Source organism: Microcaecilia unicolor, chromosome 7 (assembly GCF_901765095.1).
Source record: "Microcaecilia unicolor chromosome 7, aMicUni1.1, whole genome shotgun sequence".
NCBI classification, from domain to species: Eukaryota; Metazoa; Chordata; class Amphibia; order Gymnophiona; family Siphonopidae; genus Microcaecilia; species Microcaecilia unicolor.
In genome coordinates this window covers 21,555,945-21,580,446 of record NC_044037.1, presented here as the reverse complement: position 1 = coordinate 21,580,446, position 24,502 = coordinate 21,555,945, and the positions used below count along the sequence as shown (strand labels likewise).

Here is a 24,502-nt window from a genome sequence, read left to right as displayed (position 1 = left end):
CTAATTCCACTATATCTTTTTTGAGATACGGCGACCAGAATTGAACACAATATTCGAGGTGTGGTCACACCATGGAGCGATACAAAGACATTATAACATCCTCATGTTTGTTTTCCATTCCTTTCCTAATAATACCTAACATTCTATTTGCTTTCTTAGCCACAGCAGCAGCACACTGAGCAGAAGGTTTCAACGTATCGTCAACGACGACACCTAGATCCCTTTCTTGGTCCGTGACTCCTAACGTGGAACCTTGCATGACATAGCTCTGTGCCTAACAATATATTTATAGGTTTTACCCCACAAGTAGGTGCAGGATAAGGTATGGGAGGGAAAGAGTGCAAGAAGGTGTGAGATTCTATTTATTTCTGCCTTTTTGATCAACACATATTAATACATGTCTTGGTTAGATCTTGTGACTCCTAAGGCAGGCATTTATCACTGAAACACAGATCTGTTTTGAATCTGGCATCGTTTTCATATGTATTTCAAAAAAATTTCTGCATGTAATTGGTAATCTGTTCTTTTTTTTGTGAGGTTTTTTTTTTTAATGGTTTTAGAACATTTTCGTCATCAACAAATTTTTATCATCATTGCTTTTTGCTCTGTTAATAAAAACTATTTTATATATGTTTATTCACCTCTGTAGTTTGTTGGAATTTAATTGGTCCTCTTCTACTCCCTTCCCTGAGGCTCCACCCACTAGGCCACTCCCACATAAACCTGTGTGCAGTAGCAATTGTGAAGACTTCTGAAAGCCCCCAGTTGACTGGCATTACCTCCCCCGGGTTTCAGACTTGCGCAGATTCAAACCCTTGGTGTGTTTGTGTACAAAGAGTTCAGTTAACTTCAAGTTTTGAAGTATAAATTGGCTTGACGGAGAGGAAGCAGAGGAAGAGAAAAGAAGTAGGAAGAACTACTCACGAGCTAGGCTTAATTTTATTGTTAATTCAGTAATAAGCATGTCATTTTCAAGTATAAAGACCCATAGGTTACTTAATAAAAGTGGCAGCTGCATCACAGGGCATTTAAATTATACTAGCCGTTGAGCCCGTAAAAACAGGCTAGTAAAGGAAGGAAGGGGTTGAAAGGCCCCCCCCCCCCCCGGAGTCCCCTCCGCCACCCCTCCACCCGGGCCAGGTACCTGGCTTTACTATTCAAACCGCCGGAACGCAGCACACAGCTCATCTGAGCTGCCGTCGGCCTTCCTTCTTCTCTGCGTGTGTTCCGCCCTTGTGTGACGTAACGTCGGTGAGGGCGGGACACAGGCAGGTAAGGAAGGCCAACGGCAGCTCAGATGAGCTGTGTGCTGCGTTCCGGCGGTTTGAATAGTGAAGCCAGGTACTCGGGCCGGGTGGAGGGGTGGCGGAGGGGACTCCCGGGGGTGGGGGGAGCGGTAGCGGCAACCCTGGTGGGGGAGGGAGCGGTGGCAACGGCGGTTCCCTTACTCGCAGGTGCGCAGGTTCCCTCTCTGTCACGCCCCCGTCATCACGTATTGACGCAGAGGCGGGACAGAGAGGGTCTCTACTGCGCATTTGTGAGTGAGTACGCCTCTTGCCATTTATATGTTTGATAAACCACAAGACAATCTAAATTTGTACAGGGATATTCAAACTAATTCAATGTAGATTCTACGTATTAAAGAGAGTTTGAAAGCAAAGTTTTGCAGGTGTCTCTCTTTGTAATTCTAGGATTAAACCACTGAAATCCTTGCTTTCAAAATTAACCAACAGGGAACCTCAAAGCTCCTGATAGGGAAAATACTACAAGTATTACAGCATCCACTATTTTAGTCAGGAGTAGAGTACTATCATTGGTCCCAGTGAGGGGGGAAAAAAAGAGAAAAAAAAAAACACACGCAAAAACTCATATATAAATGAGAAAAACGAGTGGTATAAAAACTCTCCATCTCCTACACTAATCTTATTAATTAACAAAGTGAGACACCTTACCCTCAAAACTGAAAAAAAAAAAAACAACGGGAAAACCCCCTGAAAAGCTATACGCAGATCAACATTTAATAGCTTCAGAATCCCTCCGTGTGCACAAACTTATATCACACCTCCAACCTGCAATGCCACTTAAAACTTCCAACCCCAGAATGATAGACAAATGTTGTCATTCAGTGGTCTCGTGGTACTTAGCTCTGGGCTGTAGTGGCCAGCAGAAGTGGGCTATTGATAGTATGTCCGGAGAGATGATCTAATTGTTTCAACGAAAATTCATGACACCATCCCGTGTCACCCACAATACAAAAGGTTTTATGGTGTATAAATCAATGGAACCTTTCAGTGCAGTTACAACCTTAGGATTACGCATTGTGGGTGGTGTTTTATAGCAACTCTGATAACGACTGAACACGGGAAGCCAAGATAAGTCTATTCAGGTGTAAAAGTAATGATTGGCACCTCAAAAAAGGTTCAGTAGGTGAGTTGCTCCTATCCAGAGAGTTTACATCCCAAAGAATGGTTTGCAGCTGTACAAAAAGATGGAAGGAGTATGGATGCAATGACGGCTTGCAAATTCCATCCTGGGGCACAACCCGGGACCTGAAGTCCTGCCTATTTTGGAGGCGAACATACTGTCTTTTTTTTTGTCTGGCTAAAGGGAGCGGAAAGTACACAGTGCACTCCATAAAAAGCTGGCCCTGTAGCAGGACTGTCTGCTGGGTGGGTCAAGAGCATGCAGTTTTCCCTCAGAGGTGAAGATGTTCACATAACCCTAGTGAATGTGCTCTGTGCCAGGCTACATCGCCCACTCTACGTAGAGGGTTCAGCATCAACTGTCTGACCTCCTAAACCGCTGAGATAAAGCAGCTTGGCTCGCTGAAAGGAAAAATAAAGCCTCCAAAATAGCTTTTTTTTTTTTCCAAGGGAATTTCCATAACTGCCAAAAACTGCTGGGGGGGGGGAGATGTCTGTGATGCTCTTAAGATTTTCTGTCTTGAGTGATTTCCTCTTGACTGTTCTGAAAGCCTAATAGACGTGTATAAATCATGGGATCTCTACCTTGCCTCTTTCCTGTGCACTTGCCCACTGTGGGAAATCAAATAGAGCAGTGTGGCTTGCTTGCATATACCGGCTTACAGCTGCAGATCTCCAGCCCATAAAGCCCTTATATAAACATATGCTTTCCCAAAACCCTTCTTGACTTAGTTTCTTGGCCTCCTTTCCCAGGCACTGTTTATGAGCTGGGGAAACAGTGTCCTCCATAAATGTAAACACCTGACTGTTGCAAGCCCAGCGCTGACCCCTTGCTGCGTGCGTAAGCTTCTTCCTTGATATGTAAGTATGTTCACGGTGGAATTAAGTCTTTTTTTTTTTTTTTTTCCTGAACAGATTCAGTTGAAAGCCTTTCTCAGGCTACTTCATCGCCCCAGCCTTCCCCCGCGGCATCCATCCACATGTTGAGAACTGCAGACCCCTCTTTTTCTGGCGACAGCTCTGCAGGAGAGACTCCGTCGGCAGATGAGAATAGAAGTGAATCGGAATCCAGCTTCCCTCCTGATTATCTGTTTCTATCAAACTGTGAGACCGGGAAGTTTAATCACATAAGGTATGTTTGCAAATAGCAGCCATGCTGTGTAAACTGAGTTCGATTCCCTCCATTGCCCCATGTAAGCCGCATTGAGCCTGCCATGAGTGGGAAAGCGCGGGGTACAAATGTAACAAAAATAAAATAGATACTATTGGAGGTTCTACAAGGAATGTTGCTGCTACTGGAGATTCTACATGGAATGTTGCTACTATTGGAGATTCTACATGGAATGTTGCTATTCCACTAGCAACATTCCATGTAGAAGGCTGCGCAGGCTTCTGTTTCTGTGAGTCTGACGTCCTGCACATACGTGCAGGACGTCAGACTCGCAGAAGCCTGCACAGCCACATTGGCGATCTGCAAGGGCCGACTCTACATTAGTGGAATAGCAACATTCCATGTAGAATCTCAATAGTAGCAACAGTGGAGGAGTGGCCTAGTGGTTAGGGTGGTGGACTTTGGTCCTGAGGAACTGAGTTTGATTCCCACTTCAGGCACAGGCAGCTCCTTGTGACTCTGGGCAAGTCACTTAACCCTCCATTGCCCCATGTAAGCCGAATTGAGCCTGCCATGAGTGGGAAAGCGCAGGGTACAAATGTAACAAAAATAAAATAAACACGCTCCGTGCATCCGCTATTTCATCCCTGAATGACAAAAGTAAAATTGCCATCGAAGTACAGTAATTGTTTGATTGATAGCAAAGTACTGCAAATGTTTGTGAACTGTTCTGCTTTTTATTCAGGTCATAATCTATTAAAAGACAGTGGAAACAAAATCACATGATTGTGTAAAAGCTGCTGTGTGTACCGCCGATGACAGCAGTTACCTATGTGCATTTTGGAGCATGCACAGTTCAGAAAATGGGAAAGGGATGCTGGGTGAACCCTTCAAAATCACAATTGATGGGGAGGAGACAGCCTGATGGTCCAGCCGATGTGCTCTGATTTGTGTGGTTCAGTTCTTCAGCGCTGCACCTTTTTCTAAGGCCTTAGGGGCCAGTAGTATGATGAAGTTAGGCCTCACAGCCCTTGTTTGGGAGGGATTCTCATTCCACCTACTGGGATGCAGAAGGGGACATTTGTGTTGGCTTCCAGTCCACTCTTCTCAGCTGTAGAATTTTCATTGTAATGGCAAGGCTGGATCGAAGGGAGAACGGGATTAAAGTTCTTGAAAACCCTAGGCTAACCATAAATGAATTTTTAGGATGCCTTGGCTTCAGACCTCACTGTCATGAGCAAGACAAGATGGACAGGTACTGAATGGGCCAGAGATCAAGGAGATTTCCTGTAAAAAAAAGAATTACATTAACCAGTGACATTGTTTTGGGCAGACTTATACGGTCTGTGCCAGAGCCGGTGGTGGGAGGCGGGGCTGGTGGTTGGGAGGCGGGGATAGTGCTGGGCAGACTTACACGGTCTGTGCCAGAGCCGGTGGTTGGGAGGCGGGGCTGGTGGTTGGGAGGCGGGGATAGTGCTGGGCAGACTTATACGGTCTGTGCCAGAGCCGGTGGTTGGGAGGCGGGGCTGGTGGTTGGGAGGCGGGGATAGTGCTGGGCAGACTTATACGGTCTGTGCCAGAGCCGGTGGTTGGGGGGCGGGGATAGTGCTGGGCAGACTTATACGGTCTTTGCCAGAGCCGGAGGTGGGAGGCGGGGCTGGTGGTTGGGAGGCGGGGATAGTGCTGGGCAGACTTACACGGTCTGTGCCAGAGCTGGTGGTTGGGAGGCGGGGCTGGTGGTTGGGAGGCGGGGATAGTGCTGGGCAGACTTATACGGTCTGTGCCAGAGCCGGTGGTTGGGAGGCGGGGATAGTGCTGGGCAGACTTATACGGTCTATGCCCTGAAGAACACAGGTACAAATCAAAGTAGGGTATGCACAAAATTAGCACGTATGAGTTATCTTGTTGGGCAGACTGGATGGACCGTGCAGGTCTTTTTCTGCCGTCATCTACTATGTTACTATGTTTTAAGGAAAACAACCAGACTTGTTCGATTGAGATTTTTTTATAAGATCAATGACTGTTTAAGGATACACATGAGTGTAACATTGTGTTTTTATGATGTTAAGCACTTCGAATGAAGTTTTGGTTGGGAAAGCAGTAATAACCGTTTATAAATTAATAAAATCCCTTTCTCAGTCACTGTCCATCTGTCTTTCTAGTTCCATTAAAGGTATGATCTCTGAAGTATCAGTTGGTTTTTATTTTGGAATTGCGTTTTAATTACATGTTGAAATCGGAGTCCACGCTGTTTAGTGGATCCAGTGAGTCAGTGGGGGCCATTGGATGATCAGGGTGTAAAAGACATAGGTGGTGGTAGATAAGGCAACAGCACAGATGCTCTGAATGAGTTCTTTGCATGAGCCTTTGATACAGAGGATGCTGGGGGATGGATGAACCAGTGGTCTGACTTAATTAAGCAACTCTTAGGGGTAATTCTGTGAACTAGGTGCTAACATTTGCACATCAGTTATGCACATAAGTGTTTAGAATACGGGCACATATGTGCGTAAATGCTAGATATGTGTCTAAGCACTGTTATAACTGCATGTGCACGGCTGGGGTAGAAGTGGGGTGAAAAATTACCTGCATAAGCATTCAAAGCAAGGAACCAGTTTGGACACCAACTGTGTTAATATCAGTGGGATTGTAAAAAGTGCATCTCAAAACCAAAAATAATCCGAGTTCTCCCACGCTAACGATTTCAAGAGCTCCACGAAAGGCTCTGACCGATTTACACTCTGCAAAGGATCGAGCTTGTAAAAGAGAAGTTTTCAAGTTTGAAAGCTCCCCTCGAGCAGACTGGGGGAAAAATCCTACACTACATTCTTCGGATACAGTTTCTCAGTTGGATATGACAACGGAGGAGGTTGGTCCCAAGTATTCCATGCAGGAACAGGTTCAAACCCCAAAGTGAGCGAGGGCGGAGATGGTTCTGCTCATGGTATACAAAGGTTAGAAATAGAGGCTGATAGTCAAAAGGTTTAGGCTGTGCTACCAAGTTGGTCTTTTTGAAAAATTTCTAGGGCTCAGTGTCTATATTTGTGTTCAATGTTTCACTAAACTCCTACATTTAAGAGCATAAAAAGTGTGGGCAACAGGCATGGATTTAGGACGGGGATAAAAAGTTAAGAGCTTAGCTCTGATTTTCAGCACTAGGCTCTAAATTAGGCTCAGAAATCTAGGCAAATGAATGGCAGGCCTAAATTTAAGTGCATAACTTTTAAGCCTCTAAATCTAGATGACCTTTCAGAGAAAACACTAAGTTTCTACATTTGACTAAAAACAGGCGACAAACTTAGAGACCTTAGGGCTTCTTTTACAAAGCCACACTAGTGATTTCTGCGCGGTAAATGAGAGGAAACCCATTCAGTTCCTATGGGCTCCCTCTCATTTACCGCGCAGGAATCACTAGCGCGGCAGCTTTGTAAAAAGAGGCCTTAACTTAGGAGCTTAAATTTAGGCACTCAGCTTTTTTGGAATATTGTGCCCAAAGTTTTATTAGGACCAAAGAGAAAAGATATCAGCAGTGGAGGCAGCAGAACCAGGAAACGGGCAAGTTAATGTTTTGAAGGCTTTTGGAAAACTTTTGTAGAATGTAAGACAATCAAATTGTCCTCAAGACTCCTGCTTATTGTACTTCTCTTCTGTCCAGGTGCGACAGCTGGTCGAATTCTGACAAATCTTTGGAGCAGAACTCTTCAGATGACGTCTTTGTAGATAGCATGCAGCCTCAGCCGTCAATTAACTTTCTGTCATCTACCTCCAGTGGACTTGTGCAGCAGGATCTAGTGAGCCACTTAGAAAACCCATCTGGTCTTGCCCGAGACCTGCAGTTGAATGGGTCTTCTCCTGACTTCTCGTCATCCTCTCCTTTGTTGGGACCTCCTCTGACACCACCATTTCTGACTGATAAAAGCCAAAGCCCCCCTCTCTCCGGAGGGACAGAACCTGCTCTTATGCCTACCACTCCACCTCCAAGGCCACCCAAACCGGTCCATTTCTCGGAGGGGAGGCCAGAAATGCAGGCTAGTGGTTATCTGCAAAATGGGCAGAGTATATACAGGCTACAGCCAGGAACCGTGCCCAGGAGAATCTCTCTGTCCAGCCTGGACAATGTGCGGAACTGGAAAGGTAAAATCTTTCTTTCTTTCTTTCCTTTTTGAGCATTTCAGAATATCACACAGATTGCATCCTCGTTTTCTCATCAAGCGTTACAAGGGGGGAAAAATGCATGATGGGATCTGCTGTAGGATTTCTTCCATTTTGTTAGTAGGAAAAAATATTTAGCACTTGCGGCTCGTGCTCTTTAAACATAGACGTAGCTTGGGGATTTTATCCTAAACACCATCCAGTGTTGCATACAAGGGTAAGACTGCCTGAGAGCTTGCATCTTTAAAGCGTTTGTTTGCATTGTAGAGTTATTGTCTGTTAGTTGCTCTGTGACTTTTAATTTTATTGGGCTGGTCTTGGACTCTCTTCTGCTTCAGTATTCCTAAGATGAGATAACTGTCTGATCCAGCTCAAGCATCACTTCTTACCTGCCCTCTCAGCTGCCACATCTGGGAGACTGAAGAGGTGATGCGGATGACGGATCCGATACTAGGGTTCTCCAGCACTAGCAGCTCCTATGAAGCTAGCACCTTTGAGGGCAAGGCAGGTGCAGCCTGCTTTTGCAGTTTGTTTCTACACAGGCTGTACTGGATTGCTCTGTCTGCCTAGCAAAGGAAAGCATGACTGAACAGGAGCAAAATAAGGATGATCTGCAACCAGAGCTGTTGGTATTATATAATCTGCTCGGCTTATTCTCTAATTTCCTAGCATGCTGTAGCAGAGGGGCAATGCTACAGAGCAGCTTCATAAAGTTCGCTTATTAAGTTTCGCAAGTAAAGTTGTGTAAGATATGTGCTGAATTGTGTTATAGTGTGTTTGTATTTCCTTTCAGCTGATTGGGAGGGGACGTCCTTACGAAGTAGAGACAAGAGACTCAGTTTAAATCTGGTAAGGGTTATATCTGTGTATTTATTTATATGTTTTTAATATAGTAGATGACAGCAGATTGCCTCAGGTACAAAAGTAGATTGTGAGCCCTCCAGGGACAGAGGAATTCCCAGTCTACCTGAATGTAACTCACCTTGAGCTTCTACTGAAAAAGGTGTGAGCAAAAATCCAACTAAATAAATAAAGACCTGAATGGTCCATCCAGTCTGCCCAGGATTCACACTCTATCAATTCATGGTTAAATCAACAATGAATGTGGTATAAAATACTTGATCCTGGTTTCGTTGGCATTTCTGGGACATAGACCATAGAACTCCACCTAGCACTGTCCTTAGGTTCCAAATACTGGAGTTGCTGTCAAAGCCCACTCTAGCCTATTCCGATTTGTCTTACCATATATGGGGCACAGACCGTAGAAGTCCGCCCAGCATAGTCCTTATGTTCCAACTACTGACCTCTCAAGCCCATCCTAACTCTCTTGCCATATATGGGACACAGACGATAGAAGTCCGCCCAGTACTGGCCTCAGTTCTTCACAGCTGCAGGCCGGTTTAGACATGGTGGGACCCAGGGCAGAAACTAAGGAGGGGGGCCCCTGATCCCCCTTTCCCTGATCTCACCACCTGCATTGCTACTACACGGTCTGGGCCTCTCTTCCCCTTCTCCCCCCCCCCCCCCCCCCCCCCCCCCCCCCACACACACAGTTCATCTCCCTCCCTTCCCCTCACCTTGCGGTCTTTAAAATTTTTATTTCCCTTCTCAGAGTGGAATTTTCACATTATCTTGTTGTCTCTGCTCTGGGTGTGATTGAAGATCAGAATATAAATAAATTGATATGAGATATTCTAGGGAGCTTCATAAAGCGTATATTGCACTGGGCAATGTCCTGATTTTGGCCTCCTGCTGTTCTGGGTAGATGAGTATTCAGCTTTATTTACACAATCTAACATCCAGGCCACCTACCTCTCTCCTGCATACTCTTACTTCTTGTCTCTCTTTGTCCCATGCGTCCTGGAAATTTGGCCTGAAAGTTAATTGAGTGCAGGGTGTATGGATGAACATAAGTACTTAAGTATTGCTACACCGGGACAGACCAAAGGTCCATCAAGCCCAGCATCCTGTTTCTAACAGTGGCCAATCCAGGTCACAAATATCTGGCAAGATCCTCCAAAAAAAGTTCAATAATGGTCTATGGACTTTTCCTTTAGGAAGCCATCCAGACCCTTTTTAAACCCTGCTAAGCTAACAGCCTGTACCACATTCTCTGGCAACAAATTCCAGAGTTTAATTACACGTTGAGTGAAGAAACATTTTCTCCGATTTGTTTTAAATGTACTACTTTGTAGCTTCATCGCATGCCCCCTAGTCCTAGTATTTTTGGAAAGAGTAAACAAACGATTCACGTCTACCCGTTCCACACCACTCATTATTTTATAGACTTCTATCATATCTCCCCTCAGCTGTCTTTTTTCCAAGCTGAAGAGCTCTAGCCACTTTAGCCTTTCCTTATAGAGAAGTCGTCCCATCCCCTTTATCATTTTCGATGCCTTTCTCTGTACCTTTTCAAATTCCACTATATATTTTTTTGAGATTATTACAGCAACCATACTACTTAATCCAAGGTATATCCCCTATAAATTATTATCTCTTATGACACCCTGTGGGAAGTTTATGCCACTCCAGGGACATTAATTTGTAAATTCTCTCTGTATCCTATAAACCGTTTGTATATATTTAATGGTGTGTCTGCTTCTGAAGTTTATTTCCAAGTAAGCAGGGCATTCCTAGGCCATGTGCCTCATGTGCATGTCATTTCATTTTCACATGCAGCCGTGCTTTGAATATTGTATATACAGTAGTTCTGATAGCTCCAGGGCCTGAGTTAAGATTTTGGCATCCGTAAGCAGGACTGGTGAGCAAGGGCAGGGATTTCATTTAATTTATTAAAAGCATATGTATCGTCATATTGTCTTACAGTCATTCACAGTGGTCTCTAGCACTCATCCTCCGAGACACCTTAGTGGCCTAGTGGTTAGAGCACCGGTCTTGCAATCCAGACGTGGCCGGTTCAAATCCCACTGCTGCTCCTTGTGATCTTGGCCAAGTCACTTAACCCTCCATTGCCTCAGGTACAAACTTAGATTGTGAGCCCTCCTGGGACAGAGAAATATCCAGACTACCGGAATGTAACTCACCTTGAGCTACTACTGAAAAAGGTGTGAGCAAAATCTAAATAAATAAAGATTCTAGAATTCTAAAGAATAACAACATTCCATGCAGATTTTCAAAGTGTAGCAACATTCCATGTAGAACCCCAAAGAGTAACAAGATTCTTTGGGGTGGAGGAGTGGCCTAGTGGTTAGAGCACCAGTCTTGCAATCCAGACGTGGCCAGTTCAAATCCCACTGCTGCTCCTTGTGATCTTGGCCAAGTCACTTAACCCTCCATTGCCTCAGGTACAAACTTAGATTGTGAGCTCTGCAGGGACAGGGAAAATACCCAGGGTACTTAAATGTAACTCACCTTGAGCTACTACTGAAAAAGGTGTGACAGATAAATAGGGAACTGTTATTTTTTTCTTTCAGATATTCCCCTAACCCAGGGGATGCTCCATCAAACCTAACTGGTAGCAGATTTAAAACACTCTTCAGGCAACACAAAGTCAAGCTGTGCCATTTGTTGGCAGAGAATGTGGTCAAGCAGTAGTAGACCTAACTTTAAACGAAGACTGGTCAAATTTCTGGAAGACGTGTCCATCAACAGCTATTAGCAGGGCCGCCGAGAGAGGGAGACAGGGGGGTCAAAATTCCTAGGGCCCCAGGCCTCCAAGGGGGGCCCGGCGCCGCAGTCCCACCTGCCACCGGGCCCCTTCCACCCGAACCCCCGCCAGCAGAAGTGCTGTCTTCTGACTCCGGCGTGCGCGGCCCACACAGATGCGCTCCTCTCAGCTGATCTTCGCTGTACTCTGCAGGGCTTCTGTGCGTCTGACGTGGCGGAGGCGGGTGGGACTGTGGCGCCGGGCCCCCCTCAGGGGGGGGGCGGCGACAACCTGGGGGGGGGCAGTGGGGCAGAGCCTAGGGGGCGGGGCCGGGGGCCCAGGGGCGGCCTTGTCCCGGGCCCGGCCCAGTCTCTCGGCGGCCCTGGCTATTAGCCAGGCGGTCCTGGGGAATACCACCTCTTGCTACTGGGAGCTGGGTGTGAACAGCAGGGACTGAATTTCACCATTAAGATCTGCAGGGTGCTTCAAAGTTACATAGATTGGCCACTGCTGGAGATAGGATGCCGGTATGGCATTTCTTATCTTCAGGACAATTGTAGGGCCTTGTGCAGACCAGTTCAGTGGGCCCCCCATCTGCTCATGCCCCCCCCCCCCCCACGCCTGCCACCATAAATCAGAATTTATCAGAATTTAAAAGGAGGTTTAGAGCTGTCGGAACCCCACCTTGATGTGCATCCACCACATTTCAGTAGACAGCGGCAGCAATTTTCATATCCCATCAGCTGCTGAGCCCAGAGCCGCCTCACTGCTGCATCTTGCCCTTGCAGAAGGAGGAAGTGACATCAAAAGGGGGTGGGATGCAGCAGTGAGGAGGCTGTGGGCTCAGCAGCTGACAGGATATGAAAATCGCTGCTGCTGCCTGATGCACTCTACTGAAATGTGGATGCACATTAAGGTATGGAGCAGGGAGGTGTTCTGAGACAGGAGAACAGACGTGCCAGAGATGCGGGGACCCTAGGAGTGTGGGGCCCTGTGCGACCGGTCCTGCTTATTATCCCAGAGTTCTCTTTGCGTAGGGAAGTTTTATGTTGCTGCCTGCGCTGGTGACATCAGAAACAGTGCAGTGAATGAGAAATGTTGCAAAATGTCTGATGAGTTTGTTTTCTCCTTTTAAGCCTAGATTTGCGCCACTTTCCTCTTTCACAACAGACGGCTCTGAAGATAGCTACGTCCCCATGAACCCCAATTCTTCCCCGCCTGCCTCCGCTTCAGATGCCGGTGCTGATGGCTACATTCCTATGAGTCCAGTCTTGCCAGTATTTACCAGCCCTGCGGGGTCTTCGCCAAAAGTTTCGAGCCCTTTGCCTGAACTTCCTGCAGACCTGGAACCTCCGCCAGTCAATCGAGATCTAAAACCACGGAGAAAAAGTATGAACATTTCCCAGAGTGCATTAATCCAGATTATTCTAAATGGACTTGACTTTTTAACAGGACACCTATATGAAAAGTCCAGAAAGACTATTTTATAAAAGCTAGATTATCAGTATTATAACTTTAGAAAATAGACTATCGTATCAAAACAAAATCCTCGTGCACTCAAACTGAGGATAATCATAGGCAGTGGCGTTCCTAGGGGAGGCTGACACCCGGGGCGGATCGCCGATGCACCCTGCCCCCCGGAACAGCGCGACGCCCCCCCCCCCCGGGCAAAAGAACCCCCGCCCCCCGGGTGCACACCGCTGGGGGGGGGGCCCGCGCGCCTGCCGGCTCTTCCTTTTCATTCTCCCTCTGCCCCGGAACAGGAAGTAACCCATTCCGGGGCAAAGGGAGCATGAAAACGAAGAGCCGACAGGCGCGTGGCACCCCCCCCCAGCGGCATGCACCTGGGGCGGACCGCCCCCCCCCCTTAGTACGCCACTGATCGTAGGTTCAAGTTGGTGCTACTGTGGAGAATAAGAGAATCTTCTGTTAATAAACTGAGAAGTCACAATATAAATCTACTAAGGAGAAAACTAGATTTTTTTCACTACTTCCTATATGATTCCCTGTTTACTCAGTAAAGATGTAAGAAAAAACCCCTCCCACCCTAAAAAAAAAACTTTTTAAATATTTTTTGCCAGCCTCAAATGTCATACCCAGCTCCATGACAGCAGTATGCAGGTCCCTGGAGCAGTTTTAGTGTGTGCAGTGCACTTCAGGCAGGCGGACCCAGGCCCATCCCCCCCCCCCTACCTGTTACACTTGTGGTGGTAAATGTGAGCCCTTCAAAACCCACCAGAAACCCACTGCACCCACATCTAGGTGCCTCCCTTCACCCCTTAGGGCTATGGTAGTGGTGTACAGTTATGAGGAGTGGGTTTTGGGGGGGCTGAGCACATAAGGTAAGGGAGCTATGTACTTGGGAGCAATTTGTGAAGTCCACTGCAGTGCCCCCTAGAGTGCCTGGTTGGTGTCCTGGCATATGAGGGGGACCAGTGCGCTACGAATGCTGGCTGCTCCCACTGCCAAAGGGCTTGGATTTGGTCGTTTCTGAGATGGGCGTCCTCAGTTTCCATTATCGCCGAAAATCAGGGAGGACCATCTCTAAGGTCGACCTAAATTTTGTGATTTGGGTGTCCCCGACTGTATTATCGAAACGAAAGATGGATGCCCATCTTGTTTCGATAATACGGGTTTCCCCGCCCCTTCACCGGGACGTCCTATGAGGACGTCCTCAGGAAAATTGGGTTCCCCTTTCAATTATGCCCCTCCACATTACACACATGGCTTGCGGCACGTAGGCACACTCACTCCTGCCATTGGCGATGCCAACTTATGCTTCTATTCTATAAGGCATCTTAATGCCCAGATGGCGCTATAAAATTAGAGCTCATTGCATGATGTTGTGGCACCCAGTTGTACCATGTGTGGTTGGGTAGTTTTCTAAAAGCCCTTTTCTGTGTGGAAAGCAGGCTTCCCCATGGATTAAGCTCTAGAAAATGACCCCCAATCCCCTTCATTCTATAACTTGCTGCTTAGCGCGCAAAGTTGAGTGCCCAAGTTATAGCATAGGGTCAATTACATGCATAGCTTAATTGAATAATTAGATGGTAATTGACTTTACCGGGCAGTTATTGGCAATAATTGCCATTAATTGGTGCTAATTAGCACTGCTTAGCAGTTACATGCATCACTACCTTTAGTTGGTATTCTACAGCAGGTGCACAATTTCCATAGTGAGCAACTGCAAGGGGGGGGGGGCTTGAACCTGAAAGTTGCACGCCTAACTGCCTACAGTTAAACACACCCATTTACACCAGCCATTTGGTTAACATAAGTCAGCCCTGGATTAACCATTAAGCAAAATAAGCATGTGCTTAGGGCGCCAAGGGAAGGGGGGCACCACAGAATTTCTTCCTCTAGCCCTTAACTCTTTCACCGCCATCAGCCACACCCATTATCCAACATGAATTTCAGTGTTTTTCTAATCTTTATATATACCTTATTTCGTACAATGAAGATATTTCTCAGCGCTTATTGAATCTTAATATCTTAAGCAATGGAAGGGCCAAGGGGCACCATTGTTCGGTTTTGCTTAGGGCATCAGTTGGACTTAATCTGGCCCTGGCATAAGAGCTCTCGCCTAAAGTTAGGCACGTAACTGTGGACTTAGGCTGGTATTTTATAACGGAAATTTGTGCGCAGTTTCCCTGCACTTACCTTTAGGCAACCTGTAGAGAATCATCCCCAGTGTGTGCATCTCTGCATTTCAACAGAGCTGACCCAAGAGCTGGTCCTACCGAAATACACTGGGTGGGGGATTGTTAATAAGCGGCTGTAAAGGATATGTACACCGGATCATGTCCTAACCTTTGACCTGCATTGGGTGACTGCATTATGGTAAATGGGTATGAATTGTTGGTGTACAGTCATATATATGCTTGTACACTTTAAAGCAGGGCTTCTCAACCCAGTCCTTGAGGAACACCGAGTCCCATCAAGTTTTCAGGATATCCACAATGAATATGCATGAGATAGATTTGCATGCACTGCCTGCTTGGTATGTAAATGTTTAGGATGTTTATGAAGAGTAATGAATAAAATATTACAGATTGTTTTGTAAAATATTAAGAATTTTCTAGGAAATTCATCATCAACAATGTATATATGGTGTATATTCATTGTGGGTATCCTAAAAACCTGGTGGGACTCAGAGTTCCTCAAGGACTGGGTAGAGAAGCCCTGCTGTAGAGCACTGTGGGTGTTATTGCTAGGCTTATATTATCTATATATATAATTCTCAACCTCCAACGTTCTGTCCTGCCTGGGACCGTGGCTCCTGTGGTCTGCTAGGCACCATCATGACATGTGCCCCTCACGCCCCTCACACCGAGTTCCAGACTCCGCCCTCCCTCCGTTACGGACCCCTGGACCCCCCTGCCGCAACCCCCTCGACCCCCCCCCCCCTTCCAGACAAAAACACTCCCCACCGCCATCGCGTAACTTTGCTGATGGGGGACCCCAACCCCCGACAGCCGAAGTTCACTTCTCGGCTGCGCTGGGGCGTTGCTTCATGAATGATCAGCTGTTCAAGTTTCTGTGCTTGCGTCTGACATCAGACGCACGCACAGAAACTTCAACAGATGATCATTCAGCAAGCAACACGCTGGCACAGACGAAAACAGAACTTCGGCTGTCGGGGGTTGGGGTCCCCCGTCAGCACAGGTACACGACGGCGGCGGGGGAGTGTTTTCATCGGGAAGAAGAGGGTCGCAGCAGGGGGGCCAGGGGTCCGTAACACGGAGGGGGGGTGTTGAAATTGGAGGGAAGGGGGAGTCTGGAACTTGGTGGGAGGGGCATGAGGGAGCCTTGAAATGGGTGGGTGGGAGGGAGGGGGGGCCTTGAACTGGGAGGGAAGGAGGGAGGAACTGGGTGGGAGGGTGGGAGGGGGGACTGGAACTCGGAGGGAGCGAGGGAGGGTGGGGGATTGCCTTGCTAGCTCAGTCTTTAAGGGAGTACTTTTTGAACTCAGACATTGAAAATCATGGGTGTAAATGTACTTCCTATGGGCTTATTTTGAGTAGCCTGTGCACAAGACTTGCTGAGCGAGGCTGCAGGATCGGGATGAGCTGGCATCATCATTACGAAAACAAATACTTTGGGAAAGTTGTTCTTCTGCCCTGCAGGTGTAAGGAACAGATGATCAGCAATTTTCTGCTTTATCCATAGCGGACAGGGTTCATTGTCTTTGCAGGCGGAGAGGAAGCAAATGTTTTTGGTATTAACAATGTGTGCACCAGCATTTTATGTGACCTTAAAACGTGGAAGGGTGACATTAAGGGACTGATCTTCAAGCTCTTTTCCCACAGACAGAACCACAATGTAGGCCTGGTAGAGAGGGAAAGTCTATAAAATCAGAAGTAAAGAAATCGATAAATAAATGAGAACAGAAAAAAAAGTTTTCCTAAATTGAATCCTAGCCCCTGAATTCTATAGAGGTCGCCAAAATCTATTTATATTTATTTCTTTTTGACATGTATATCCCACATTATCCCAAGGAATCTTGGGTTCAATGTGGCTTACATTAGATAATTAAAATAACTATGGAAGGAGTGTATTAGTGTTGGTGTGGTGGATGCTTGGAATGCCCTCCCGCGGCAGCTGGTGGAGATGAAAACGGTAACGGAATTCAAACATGCGTGGGATAAACATAAAGGAATCCTGTGCAGAAGAAAGGGATCCTCAGGAGCTTAGCCTAGAATGGGTGGCAGAGCTGGTGGTTAGGAGGTAGGGCTAGTGCTGGGCAGACTTATATGGTCTGTGCTAGGGCTGGTGGTTGGGAGGCGGGACTAGTGCTGGGCAGACTTATACGGTCTGTGCCGGGGCTGGTGGTTGGGCGGCGGGGATAGTGCTGGGCAGACTTATACGGTCTGTGCCAGAGCCGGTGGTGGGAGGCAGGGATAGTGCTGGGCAGACCTATACGGTCTGTGCCAGAGCTGGTGGTGGAAGGCGGGACTGGTAGTTGGGAGGCGGGGATAGTGCTGGGCAGACTTATACGGTCTGTGCCAGAGCTGTTGGTGGGAGGCGGGACTGGTAGTTGGGAGGCGGGGATAGTGCTGGGCAGACTTATAGGGTCTGTGCCAGAGCTGGTGTTGGGAGGCGGGACTGGTAGTTGGGAGGCGGGGATAGTGCTGGGCAGACTTATAGGGTCTGTGCCAGAGCTGGTGTTGGGAGGCGGGACTGGTAGTTGGGAGGCGGGGATAGTGCTGGGCAGACTTATACGGTCTGTGCACTGAAGAGGACAGTACAAATAAAAAAAAGTAGCACATATGAATTTATCTTCTTGGGCAGACTGGATGGACCGTGCAGGTCTTTTTCTGCCGTCATCTACTATGTTACTATGGTGTGGTTATTTAATTGTGGGTTGACAAATGAGAACAAGGATATAGAAGAAGATTGTCTGCATTAAACAGTAAGAGAAAAGGTGGGGGGGGGGGAGATAACAATAATAATAGAGAAGGGAATGCTAATATTATGAGGATAAGACTATTGAAGCTGATGTAAGGATGGTAATTATAAGTACAGTACAATTAAAGAAATCAAAAGTCGGTCAGACGTTTGGGTGCGGATCCTGGATCCATGCGCAAACTGGTTAATGAGCTATTAACAATCAGTAATTTGTGTTAATTGGCTCTTAATTTGGGTTTATGCACAGACAGTGGTGTTCCTACGGGGGCTGATACCTGGGGCGGATCGCCGATGCGCCCCGCCCCCGGGTGCAGCGCCCCCCCCCCCCGGAACAGCATGAACCCCCCCCCCCCGGGTGCACGCCACTGGGGGGGGGGGGGTGCGCCTGCAGGCATTTTGTTTTCATGCTCCCTCTGCCCCGGAACAGGAAGTAACCTGTTCCAGGGCAGAGGGAGCATGAAAACGAAGAGCCAGCAGGCACGCGGCACCCTCCCCCCCCCAGCCGCGTGCACCCGGGGCGGACCGCCCCCACCGCCCCCCCCCCTTGGTACGCCACTGTGCACAGATGTTCCCTTCATCCTATTATATAAAATGTACGCCTGCATTTTAAAGCGTGCCACTCAAAAATGGGTGTGGCCATGGGAGGCGCATGGGCGGGTCAGGGGCATTCCCAGAAGTTAGGTGTAATGTTAATGGAATAGAGTCATTTACATACCCAAATGTCATTAGTTGCGCTCCTGCATTTACACTAGGTTTCAGCAGGTGTAAGTGCCACACCCAGAGTTAGGCGCAAGATGCGCACTAAGCTAGTATTCTATAAGGGTGCTCCAGCAGAGAAACTTTATCTCCTCTGCCTTCAATTCTTGAATCATCCGTTACAGTTACATGTCTGTGCTAGGGATCTGCAGTCATTAGCATGCATTCAGTACGTTAACATGCCTAAAAAAAAAAATTCTGTGCAACCTATTAATTAACATGTTAAGTGGATTAACGCACATTAAAAAGTTTTAACTTGCCTAAAAAATAATTTATTAAAATGAATGTATGAAACAACCCCCCAAAAATACGAAAATCAAGAAAAAAAGGTCAAAGGAACCCAAAACGAACCGAACATTCTTTCCCGGTCCACATCCGTAGCCTTTGTTTTGTGCTTTGCATTTGAAGAACTATTTCACAACTGACTTAATTTCATGCCTCTGTGTTTGCAGTGCGACCACCTCCCCTAGACCTGAGAAGTCTTTCAACAATTAGAGAGCATCCTGCTTTGACCAGGACGTGGACTGTGCCTTAGTGAGTAACTTCTGCAAATGTACTTGTTCACCTGCCCCCAGTGTGGCTCAGGCTAATGTTACAGCAGGACAGAGCTTTTCCTTTCTAGGCAACTGGTTCAAAGCTTTTCCTTTCTAAGCAACTGGTTCAAATCTCACTTAAGGCGGTCTGTGGGAAATGAAATGGTTATCCATTGCCTGGTCAGTATTCAGCTGGCAGCAGTCAGCAATTTACTACTACTACTACTTAACATTTCTGCAGCGCTGTACAGTTTGACGGTAGCAAGCTAAATTTAATGCTGGGCCATGTCCAGGTTCCAGCATTAAATAGCCAGCTCTCACTGGACATGTGGTGGCCGTGGGGTGTTATGCAAGTCCTGGCTGATACTCAACTGCCAGCAGTTCCAATCCACCCTCCCGCAGCGCACCCCCTGTCACTCCCTCCCTTCTCCCTCCTGCCCCATCTCTCCTTTCCCTTCCCAGCCCCGCAAAGCTCACACAATTCCCTCCCTCCCCCTGTGCCTTAAAATCACCTCTAGTCTTCACCTAGGCAGCCGCAGCGGCACTGACGCTCATAGGGTACCTGCAGCCTGCACCAAGGCTTTCTCTCTGAACTGTCCCACCCATTCTGACCCAATTTCCTGTTTTCTGACAGGTGGGATGGTTCAAAGAGAAAGCCCCGGTACAGGCCACAGACAGCCTATGAGTGCTGCTACAGGTGATGCCCGGGCAAAGACTGGAGGTAATTTTAAGGTGCCAGGAGGGAGGGAAGGAATAGCGAGAGCTTTGCAGGGCTGGAAAGGGAAGGGAGAGATGTGGCGGGAAAGAGAAGGGAGGGAAATGCAGCTTGAGACACACCCCTTGTTTAAAATTCCTAGCTACACCACTGCCCTCCTGACTCCTGCTAGCAATTCCAATCCTCCATCCCAACCTGCACTAGCAGGTTTAATCCCCCCCTCCCAGGCCCCCCAGACAGTTCCACTCTCCCCTTTTGGCCATTCCCAGATCATAGCAAGCCCCCCCCCCCCCGGGTCTACCTTACTTGGCCTGATGGACTAGTGGCTGACGGGGGCACATTAATGGGCACTGTTTCAAAATATGAAGGGCACTTAAATTTGTGACTTTGGGCAAGTCACTTAACCCTCCATTGCCTGCCGCATAGAGCCTGCCATGAGTGGGAAAGCACGGGGTACAAATGTAACAAAAAAAAAATACTGCAAGACACACTAAAACAGTGGCATTCCTAGGGCAGCTGACACCTGGGGCAGATCACCGATGTGCCCCCCCCCCCCGGGTTCAGCGCCTCCCCCCCCTGGCGAAACAACACCTCCCCTCTCTCCCCCCCCCCCCCCGGCTAAACGACACCTCCCCCCCCCCCCCGGTGAAACAACACACACACCCCCGGGTGCATTTTTACCTGCTGAGGGGGGGGGGGGGGGTGCCGCGCGGCTGTCGGCATCGCTCGTTTCATGCTCCTTCTGCCCTGGAACAGGAAGTAACCTGTTCCGGGGCAGAGGGAGCACGGAACGAGCGGCGCCGACAGGCGCGTGGCACCCCCCCCCCAGCAGCGTGCACCCAGGGCGGAATGCACCCACCGCCCCCCCTTAGGAACGCCACTGCACTAAAATGTCCTATGGTAATTTACCTGTTTGCACACAGCAATTATTTTCTATTTATTTTTAGGAGGAGCGGGAATGATTGAAGAGTGGTCATAGAAGCGTTAACCAGCTAGCATGCTGACATCACTGCATGCGAACTGGTGAACATGGCTTTAAGGGCTCCCGCATTAAATTTTTTTAAATGGCCATGTGCAAATGGTAACATTAGCGTATGTCCAGAAATAAAGCAAATAGAAAAATGTCTATTTACAGCTGCACTAGAAATGGAATTAGTGTGTAGCATTTTTCTTTCTAAGCTGAGCGTGAGTCTTCCAACTGCATTGCTACCAGTGGGGGGGTGATGCTTCAACACTGTGTTTTCAGTCACAAGAGACAGGTAGGTTCCCTGGAGTCCTTCAGAGCTTGCTTGTCCCTTACTATTGAAAATGTAATAGTGAAACAGCACCCTCTACTGGCAGGTCTGTACGTGGAGGACTCCTGTTCAGCTAAGAGGGAACAGTGGTACAAGGGAAAGTCTCATGTTAGGACACGCTAAGCCTATTTACTAGTGCAACTTATTAAAAGGGCCCCTTAGATTGTGAGCCCTCAAGGGAATAGGGAAATATCTACTGTACCTGAACGTAACTTACCTTGAGCTACTGCTGAAAAAAGCATGAGCAAAATCCAAACAAACAGACAAATAATAACATTTTTGTGTAAAGGTCTTGGAGGTTCAAACAGATTAATTAGCTGTAGAGGAGCCTGTATCTGAAGCAGAAGAGTTTTTTTCAATTCCTGGGATGTCCAGGGCACCTCTTAATTGTTTATTTGAAAAACTGTAGAATACCAAACATACTTTTTTTTTTCTTTTTCAAATGTGATCATGGACGTGTTCCTGAGCTCTGAAAAGCTGCCTGTGTTTCTGTCCTGTTCCAAATTCTAAATAGAGTTTCTGCAATCTGCATTGACCGAGCTCTCCATAATAGCATTTGCTGGGGTGCAACACTCTTAGCTGAAGGGCAGGTGGCGCTGTTTGCATGTCTGTAAGACTGAGCTGGGCTGATTCACTGACAAAGCCGCTGTCCCTGTGTCATGATGTTGAAGCTTTGCAGGTGGTTCTGAATTTCAGGCGCTCTACGTGGCAGCTGGAAGAGCAGTTGCATGAGTGATCGAGCATGCAGACCATTGGGAACTACAGAAAAAAATATATGTTTGCGCTGCATTTGAAAGCAGAAGAGAGCTAAGACTTGCATATAAATATACAAAAATGTGATTTATTTATTTGTTACATTTGTATCCCACATTTTCCCACCTATTTGCAAAATGTGGCTTACATAGTACCGGAGAGGCGTTTGCAGACTCCAGTGTAAACAAATACAAAGTGATGTTGTGGTAAGATAAAGTTCATGTGGCACAGCCACATTAGGGAATCGTGCAACGGAAGAGTTGAGTTATGTCCATTACGTACTTTAGTTTTGTTGTGTTGTAGAGATCAGGTATTTAAGTTGGATCGGTAGGGTATGCCTTTTTAAACAGGTTAGTGATTTCCGGAAGTTTAAGTGGTCGTACGTCGTTTTCAAGGTTTTTGGAAGTGCATTCCATAGTTGCGTGCTTATGTAGGAGAAACTGGATGCGTAAGTTGATTTGTGTTTAAGTCCTTTGCAGCTTGGATAGTGCAGATTTAGAAATGTTCGTGTTGATTCGGATGTGTTTCTAGTTGGTAAGTAAATCAAGTCTGTCATGTATCCCGGGGCTTCGCCGTAGATGATTTTGAGAGCCAGGGTGCAGATTTTGAAAGCAATGTGTTCTTTGATTGGGAGCCAGTGTAGGTTTTAGCGGAGGGGTTTTGCGCTTTCAAATCGCGCTTTTCCAAATATAAGCCTAGCTGCCGTGTTTTGTGCGGTCTGAAGTTTCTTTAAATTTTGTTCTTTGCATCCCGCATAAAATCCATTGCAGTAGTCTGCGTGGCTTAGTACCATTGATTGCATCAGGTTGTGAAATGTTTCCCTCGGGAAGAATTGTTTCAAGCGTTTGAGTTTCCACATTGAATGGAACATTTTCTTTGTTGTGGATGCCACTTGGGTCTCTAGCGTTAAATTACGGTCCATCATAACGCCAAGGATTTTCAGGCTGTCTGAGATAGGAAGGGTGTAGTCTGGGGTGTTGAGAAACAAACCCGTCCAGGAATAGATAACAGCTGCCTACTGCTATAGAGGGGGGGGGGGGTAACTCTGTAAGAGGCTGCCTACTTTTAGATTGCAGGTGGACTCTTCAATTACCAATGACAATAAATCTCTTGTATACCGCTATGTCCACGTTTCTGGGTCCAATGTGGTTTACAACAATGTCACAGAAGTACAACATCACAGAAATAACAAAAAGTGTCCACCAATCTCCCATAAAATTAAAAACCTCAATTTAAAAATTATTAAGTCTTAAGCTGTTTACGAAAAGCAAAATAGTTTGACTCTAATGTCCAAAGGTAAAAGATTCCATTTGGAAATCAAAAAGGAAAAAAAAGATAGAACCAGCCATCTTAGAAAATCTCACCCTCTAGTACTTAGAGAGTGAAGAACCTTCGAGGACCTTAACCTGGAGGAAGATCTAGAGAAAGGTGTACAGATTAAGTTGGTCACCATTTCTGCTGTAAGCATAAATAGCCAGAAAAATCATACAAACAGACTTAAACAATATTCTCTTGTGAACTGAAAGCCAATGCAATTTACTCATATAAGGAAAAATACTGTCAACATTTTTAAGCCTAAAAATTAGTCTTGCCGAGGTATTTTGAATAAGTTGAAGCTTCCTGAGAAGTTTTGCAGAAAAACCTGAATAAAGAACATTAACAGTAATCAAGGTGTGTCAATACTCGCATCTGAACTAATAGCCCAAAAGCTGATTGATCAAACAACAGTCTTACCAATCTCAATTGTCTCGCTTGAATATTGCTTTTTTTTCCAAAGCAAATTTACTTGTGGTTCAAAGGTTAAAAATGAATCAAGGACCACTCCTAAAAATGAATCAAGGACCACTCCTAAAACCTTAGACTTATCTTCAACTAGAAATACCATATCCCTGGACCATGTAAGTTGTTTAGGTGCAACAGTTCCAGGGCTTCTAAACAAAAGCAACTTGGTTTTACTTGAATTCAGTTTCAGCATATTTGTCAAGGCCCAGTGTTGGACTCTGTCCATGCAAGATGATATCCTGGCAACGGTATCTGTCAACTAATCAAATACGGGTAATACAATTAGTATATCATCTACATATGACAGCAGTAACTCATCAGGCAACAATAACTCAACAGCGCTTGCTAAAGTCTCCAATGATCTGTTCATGGCCAGATCCAAAGGTCTCTACTCTATCCTCTTCCTTCTCGATCTATCTGCTGCTTTTGACACTTGATCACAGCCTACTCCTTGATATGCTGTCCTCACTTGGATTTCAGGGCTCTGTTCTTTCCTGGTTTTCTTCTTATCTCTCCCAGCATACCTTTAGTGTATAGTGGATCCTCCTCTACTTCTATCCCACTGTCAGTTGGTGTACCTCAGGGATCTGCCCTGGGACCTCTTCTTTTCTTCATGTATACTTCTTCCCTTGGTACTCTGATCTCATCCCATGGTTTTCAGTATCATCTTTACGCTGATGACTCCCAGAACTACCTCTCCACACCAGAAATCTCAACCGAAATCCAGGCCAAAGTATCAGCCTGCCTGTCTGACATTGCTGCCTGGATGTCTCGGCGCCATCTGAAACTAAACATGACCAAGACTGAGCTTCTTATTTTTCCCCCTAAACCAACCTCTCCTCCTCCCCCATTCTCTATTTCTGTGGCTAACACCCTCATCCTTCCTGTCTCATCAGCTCGTAACCTTGGGGTCATCTTCAACTCCTCCCTCTCCTTCTCTGCACATATTCAGCAGACTGCTAAAACC

General features: G+C 46.7%; 1 protein-coding gene across 4 annotated transcripts in view; it reads left to right on the top strand.

Moving 5' to 3' along the window:
• Positions 1-24,502, top strand: part of GAB3 (GRB2 associated binding protein 3) — a 204,994-nt gene that overhangs the window by 160,559 nt on the left and 19,933 nt on the right. For all 4 annotated transcript variants that reach the window (XM_030209401.1, XM_030209399.1, XM_030209398.1 and 1 more), the window contains 5 exons: positions 3,339-3,555; positions 7,190-7,668; positions 8,480-8,535; positions 12,430-12,682; positions 18,910-18,991. In XM_030209401.1, the coding sequence (XP_030065261.1) occupies positions 3,339-3,555; positions 7,190-7,668; positions 8,480-8,535; positions 12,430-12,682; positions 18,910-18,991 (1,087 nt within the window). The remainder of the gene's footprint in view (positions 1-3,338; positions 3,556-7,189; positions 7,669-8,479; positions 8,536-12,429; positions 12,683-18,909; positions 18,992-24,502) is intronic.